The 6,000-nt window shown below is 35.6% G+C and overlaps 3 protein-coding genes across 3 annotated transcripts in view; 1 reads left to right on the top strand and 2 right to left on the bottom strand.

Annotated features, from left to right (window-relative positions):
- The window catches only part of Nipped-A (Transcription-associated protein Nipped-A), a 23,996-nt gene extending 22,088 nt beyond the window's left edge, over window positions 1-1,908 (bottom strand). The window contains exons 1-2 of the mRNA XM_029322496.2: window positions 1,705-1,908; window positions 1,432-1,606 (exon numbers count right to left, since the gene is read on the bottom strand). The gene's annotated coding sequence lies outside the window, so the exon portion shown is untranslated. The remainder of the gene's footprint in view (window positions 1-1,431; window positions 1,607-1,704) is intronic.
- Window positions 1-2,880, top strand: part of LOC114946082 (NACHT and WD repeat domain-containing protein 2) — a 12,176-nt gene extending 9,296 nt beyond the window's left edge. The window contains exons 24-27 of the mRNA XM_085485334.1: window positions 146-315; window positions 403-561; window positions 725-914; window positions 2,242-2,880. Of these exons, the coding sequence (XP_085341460.1) occupies window positions 146-315; window positions 403-561; window positions 725-914; window positions 2,242-2,391 (669 nt within the window). The 3' untranslated portion in view covers window positions 2,392-2,880. The remainder of the gene's footprint in view (window positions 1-145; window positions 316-402; window positions 562-724; window positions 915-2,241) is intronic.
- Window positions 2,637-6,000, bottom strand: LOC114946081 (protein LSM12). The gene is made up of 3 exons (XM_029322497.2): window positions 5,847-6,000; window positions 4,537-4,913; window positions 2,637-4,197 (listed from the first exon to the last, which is right to left on the bottom strand). The coding sequence occupies exons 1-3, from the start codon at window positions 5,965-5,967 to the stop codon at window positions 4,111-4,113; spliced, it is 585 nt and encodes a 194-aa protein (XP_029178330.1). The 5' UTR covers window positions 5,968-6,000; the 3' UTR covers window positions 2,637-4,110.

Consider the following 6,000-nt stretch of genomic DNA (forward strand, 5'->3'; position numbering starts at 1 on the left):
ATAAATAATTCCTGCATTATTTTTGTAACTGAACGAATCAAAGCTTTAAATACAAGAGAGAATTTAAACACAATATATAAAACAAATTATTTACATATTTTATATACATATATAAAATCACGCTGTTAAAAAAACCTGTTAACAGGATATCATATGTATTACTCCTATGCCTAACAAACCACAATGGATAGGAATTATTGGCTCTGATAAGGGTACAATTCTCGATATTAACAAAAAAAAGATTATACGTACAATTCCAAAATGGAGTGGAAATATTAGCAAGGATGGCAAATATACTTTATATGCTCCTAGCAGGTAAGACACAGTGTAATTGTGTGCAATCAGATCTAAACATTGTGTTATATATTATGGTATTAAGTGACTGAATATATTATATGTCAGAGGTGGCCTCGAACTCATAGAGTTAAAGAAAGGTACAACTGTGAAAACATACATATCCAAAGTAGCTGAAGGAGTATTCACTGTTATATCAATGTTTAATCGTACAGACGAGTATGTGCTTTACTATCATAGTGGTCGAAAAACTATTAGAGTTTTCAGGCAAGTAGAAGAAAACTAATAAAGTAATAAATTTATTTAAAATAGTAAAGTATCATTCTTTGAAAGTTCATCCTATCATCTTTGTGCTTAATTACATTGGTTTGTTAAAAAAAATTATATATACATATATATATATATAAAACATAAATAATTTGTCTTACAGATCTTCAGATTGTGAAATGGTAGCAAATTACAGAGTGCAGGCTGAGCTAAGTGCTATCGATAGTACTCATGATGGTAAAAGCATTGTTCTGGGAACAGTTGATGGTTGCGTGTCGGTATTGGCAATAGCTGATCCTAAGAAACCTGAGATGAGAGAATATCTTGCAAACGTGCCGTCTCGAGACGAGCAGGTAAATGATAAAATAGATTCAACAATTATTGATGATAGCTTGTACCTTTTGCTACTTCTTTGCTACTTTTGAATTTTACATATAGTCTATTCATGCAATACATTCTCTATTTTATTTCTTACTTTACATGTTTTTGATTTTCTTATCAATCATTTTGCAACGTTTTGCTACACATTTTATAGTCATATCTCATATATAAATATGTTTATTTTTTTCTTTCCATTGTGTCAGATTATAAAACGTTAGGTTAGTTTGGCTTGTAAGAAAATGATTTCTATATTATTACAAAAGACAAATCGTTTTCTTTATCATAATTTCGAAAGATAACGTGTGTCTTTGACGATTTGATTGTATGTATATCTTTCAAAATTTTCGCTAAAGCAAAAGTAGAAAAACGAGATTTCTGTTTACATGCGTTTTTTAATAAGTTAGGTTAGGTTTATTAGACGTAGTATTGTCAAAAGATTTTTTAACTAATTTAAGCTGTCAAAAATTAAGAAAAACATTAAAAACATACGTGAAATATCATCGAGTGAAGTCAAATATCTGCGCTCGCTTCAATCATTCGTAGTAATTCCTTATATTGAGAAAAACGTCATTTTGCTCTCTAAGGAGCAGTGTCCTTGGAAAGTCAGATCTCAATTAGTCTCACAGTTATCGCTTCAGGCATTCATTTTCGAGTTTCCGGCGATCTGTGAAAAATAAACGTGTATCATTTCGTATCGTTTCGACGCAAATAGTCCGTTTCTTTTTTCAAAAGCATGCGAATTATACACGTGTTGTATCTCACCTGTTTGTCACCGGCACAAATTTCGCACCGTTGTCGAACGAAATTCCCTTTTAATACAAAATTTCCGTCTTTCAATGCCTCTACGGTGATCACAAAGTGTCAACAACAGAAATATAAAAAATATATTTATATTCCTGTCATTCGCGCACACAACAAGATTATAACCCGAAACTGCCGTCTCTTTCGCGCGATGCACCTCGTGCGTGAAGGAGTAAGGAGTGGAATTGCGTTCGAAAATCCGTCCTTTGCGCGCAAGCGCTAAGGTGCGTTCGAGAATCTACCAATCAGGAGTCTCCTCGCATCTCGATTGGCCGGTCGATCTTTGCTCCGCCCGACCAGCGACTCTTTGAACGCACTTGACGTTTCGCGCGCAAACAGCAAAGTGCGCATGCGCGGACTTGACGTTTCGCGCGCAAACGGCGAGATGCGCATGCGCAGTCGCGACCCGCTAAAGTAACAGAGTAGATGAAGAATAATGCAAATTGCATGCACTTTTCACGCGCGGAATCTTTTTAATCCCCGTACGTCCTTTCGCAGTGGAAGAGGAAAACCGAGAAGCACCGAGCTGCGATAAAATTCAAGGCGGCCGCCCGGATCGCCCGGGTTACTCACGATTTATCCGTAAGCGTGAGATCGACGAACGGCGCTTCGGAAACGATCGAAGAAGCGAGCGAGAATATGGAGTAATTTATTTGAGCAATTATATGTATAGTCTCCGATTGACACATGATGTGTGATATTTTGTAGTTAATTGTAGCCGTCCACTTTTCTTGTCTGTTCAGCGCTGAATCATGAAAAGCAAGCTTTTGATCTTTTAACACGATATTCAACGACTCTGTTTATCTACGACACAATATCTCTGTAATTATAATGGACCGCTTAATAAAGGAAAGGCGACACGCACACACGCATACATATAGGTACGACAGGTACAGAATTTATATTACATTTATTTTTATGTCTTTTTATGTAACTATATATCTTCTTACAATTTCTCTCGCGCACATTTGTTCTTCTCATTCTCATATCGCTTCATTCAGAATGGAATTAAAAAAAGAGCACAAGATGAATTCGATTTTTTGTTTTCGACGAGAAATGAAACGTCAGATCTCGCAGGTAAATCTTGAATAAATCAAAGCCCTAATTTTTTTTTTAAATTACATTCTCGCGATTTGGCTTGCGCAAGAAAAAATTGTAGCACACGTATTTGAAGACGTGCCACCAAGTATAAGACGAATCATTATTTCTTTCGATACTTTTTTTTTGTTGATTGAGAGATTTCTGAAAGATTGCGTTAATAATAATTGCGGGAATAACGCGGAATTGTCCATGAATCAGGGTGAAGCGAGCTTCGAAAACGGGATCATTTAATTAATTAATCATACGCATCTTGATTCGCAAAACTAGGATAAAGAAGCACGGTTGCCGACTCGATTAGAATTATTGATATCCCGTTAGAAAATGTATTTTCTGCATAAATACAAAGCAGAATAATTTATAAAGAATACATTCGGAAATAACAAATAGAAACTCGCTTTCGCATATGTCAGCAAATTTTAACAAAACTGCATAATACTATCTTTTTTTATTTGATAAAGAGGATGTAAAAAAAAGCTCTGTAAAGTTATCTTATCGTAATATTATATCGTGATGTTATCACCGATGATAAATCACAATTTATTATTGAGAAAATTACATAATTAAAGCATTCGAGATGTCGACAACTGTATTTTTATCTTACTTGATTTGCGACGCGCGGAGTCTGTCTTCGGAGTTTGTTTGCAAATGCTCGAGCCGTTTCATACGGACTTAAATAATATATATTACTTTACGAACGCGCGGATTCGCGTTTTAAAAAGAGGAAATCGATCTCAATAAATTCATGCTAAAATACGTTTCATGCTTAATGTCGATAATCGATAAACCGACTGTTAAACGTATTTGAATTAAATTATTTAAACTACAGCACATGTTGGTGCATTGATATACATTACATACGAATGTAGTATCAAGTGGTGTTTAACAAATACGCGGTAGCTACTTGAATCAGTCGATCTGTCCGCTTTTGTAGAGTTTTTAGGCTGGTGACTAATAATTACGAATGGTACGTCTGATTGTATTTATAAAATGCTGCACATGCGATACTGTTAACAATACTCGGATTAAGAATGTGTGAAATTTTTGTTTTAAATTTGCACTTCTTGTCCTTTTTCCATTCAACATATGACTGGAGTTCGCTCGAGGATGCCGATTTTCCGCGATCTAGGCTTATCTATGTTGCTTTGTCGTCAGGCTGTTCTGTGTGTTTGGTATCCCGTTGATTCTTCCTATTTCTCGTCAAAGATTGGGAACATTTCTCGAAAGATATTTTTAGCGATCTTGATGGTGTAGTGCCTTTTTAGACTTTTATTGCAGTTCGCCGCCTTTCTGTGTCTGCTGTTGTTGTTCCCGTTGTTGTTGCGCTTGAGCTGTATCTTTAAGGTGTTTCTCAACCTGTGACGATAACAAAATGTAACGAATAGAAAATAGATCGAAAATAATTCTTGTAGTTTTATATTTTTTATTCAATATGTTTCTTTTTGTATCAATTCAGTATATAGAAAATTGATGAGATTTTTTAAATGTATTTTTTAGAGATCTTTATTAATAAATTAACATTTTTATTTAAAGATTATATATAAATTATGTATTATTTTTTTAATTATTCTAAAATCGTGTTTAATCGTTAGAAATGTTACTTGTTTATAAAAGAATTTACAATTATAATGAATTAAATAGTGTACGCATATATATATTAATATATTTTACTTAACATTCTTTGTATTTACGTACCACTTTTTTTACATGTCTATATGCTCCAGATTCTGTGTTTCCATGGACATTGTCCACTTTGTATGGTGGTCTAATAGTGACATTATTAAATACAACAATATTAGCTCCATTCCACGTAATATCTTGAATAGTCTTTGAAATAGCAATAAAGAGTTTCTGTCCCTCTGGAGATACTCCGGCCTGCAGAGCCATTACCAGTCTCTTCTTCTCTTCAACCTGATTACGAACTCTTGTATTTAGCCTTTGTAAATTAAGGCTTTGTGGTGGTTCGCTGGTAGTAGGACTAACTTCTCTTATTACTTGAACATTGGATACGAGAGATAAATTTACTATGTGTACATCATTTAGCGAAGGTCTACCACTCGACGATGGACATTCTATGAAGTTGTTGTTAAGGAATAGTATTCTTTCATGAAATATAATATATGAACATTGGTTTGCATAATTATATCTTAGAAGTAATGGAGTAATTAATTCAAGATCAAAATACAGCAGATTGAAAAAAACATGTAAATATTCAAAGAGGAATTTCTTAGTAAATAGAGCAATGCCAATTGTTAATCTATTTGTTTCTAAAGTCTCAAGTCATAATTATAACGGTCACAAAAAAACTTGTTTATCAAATATTTCTATTTATCCTATCATTTTTCCATTGTAATGAATCTCATAAAATTTAAGGTTCATAAGTCTTATCACAAAAAAATACTCTAATATTTACTAAGATACTCAAACAACACTGGAGCCGATGAATATTACAAATACTGAAAAATCAACACAACTGCTCATGTATCTCAAATTGTACTCCAGCATTACTTAAAAATCCATTGTTAATTAAAAATCATCACTGACGAGATAAGATCCAATGTACTAATAAAAAAAAAAACCAATTATTATACCATTATGAACAATCATTGTAATCACGTGTTTTCGAGAGGGAACGAAATTCGCGCGATGTGACGGACACGACGACGACGACGATGACGGCTAGGTACGCGAATAAAGACAACAAAACGAATGCATAGAGGGAGGAAGGCCAACGCATGGTTGATGATGGATGGCGAAACTAACCTGACTCTGCCAACGAGCGTCAAGGATTCGCGAAGTCCGGACGACGGAAGAGGGAGACCGCGAGCGGGATCGGGATAATCGAGGAGCGTCGTCGATGCTCCGGACGCAAGGAAACACCGCGAAGACGGCCCCGTCGCCGTTATTTACACTTCACGCGTCTCTCGCGCGGCGCGCGACACCGACGTCGACGATCGGCGCCGTCCGTGATTTCTTTTTTTTTCTTTTTCTCGCGAAAAGGATACTTAGTATCAGCATTTTGGTCTGTGGATCGAACGCCAACACCTCACCCTCGATCTCCTGCTCGTGGCAGGTTTTACAAAGCACCGTACTCCCGATGCTAAACCAGTCGCTGGCGCCGGCCATCTTTGACTGTCGGTGGCCTCATCATGACGGCCG

The sequence above is a fragment of the Nylanderia fulva genome, unplaced genomic scaffold (genome assembly GCF_048542155.1).
Source record: "Nylanderia fulva isolate GAGA-0341 unplaced genomic scaffold, ASM4854215v1 Scaffold36, whole genome shotgun sequence".
In the NCBI taxonomy this organism is placed as follows: domain Eukaryota; kingdom Metazoa; phylum Arthropoda; class Insecta; order Hymenoptera; family Formicidae; genus Nylanderia; species Nylanderia fulva.

What these genes read in the sequence shown, in the direction of transcription:
- LOC114946081 (XM_029322497.2), bottom strand. Translation starts at nt 5,967, where the DNA reads ATGGCCGGCGCCAGCGACTGGTTTAGCATCGGGAGTACGGTGCTTTGT. An exon ending in GACCAAAATGCTGATACTAA is followed by an intron (nt 4,914 to 5,846) that starts GTATCCTTTTCG and finishes ACAACTTCATAG; the next exon opens with AATGTCCATCGTCGAGTGGT. An exon ending in ATAGACATGTAAAAAAAGTG is followed by an intron (nt 4,198 to 4,536) that starts GTACGTAAATAC and finishes TTATCGTCACAG; the next exon opens with GTTGAGAAACACCTTAAAGA.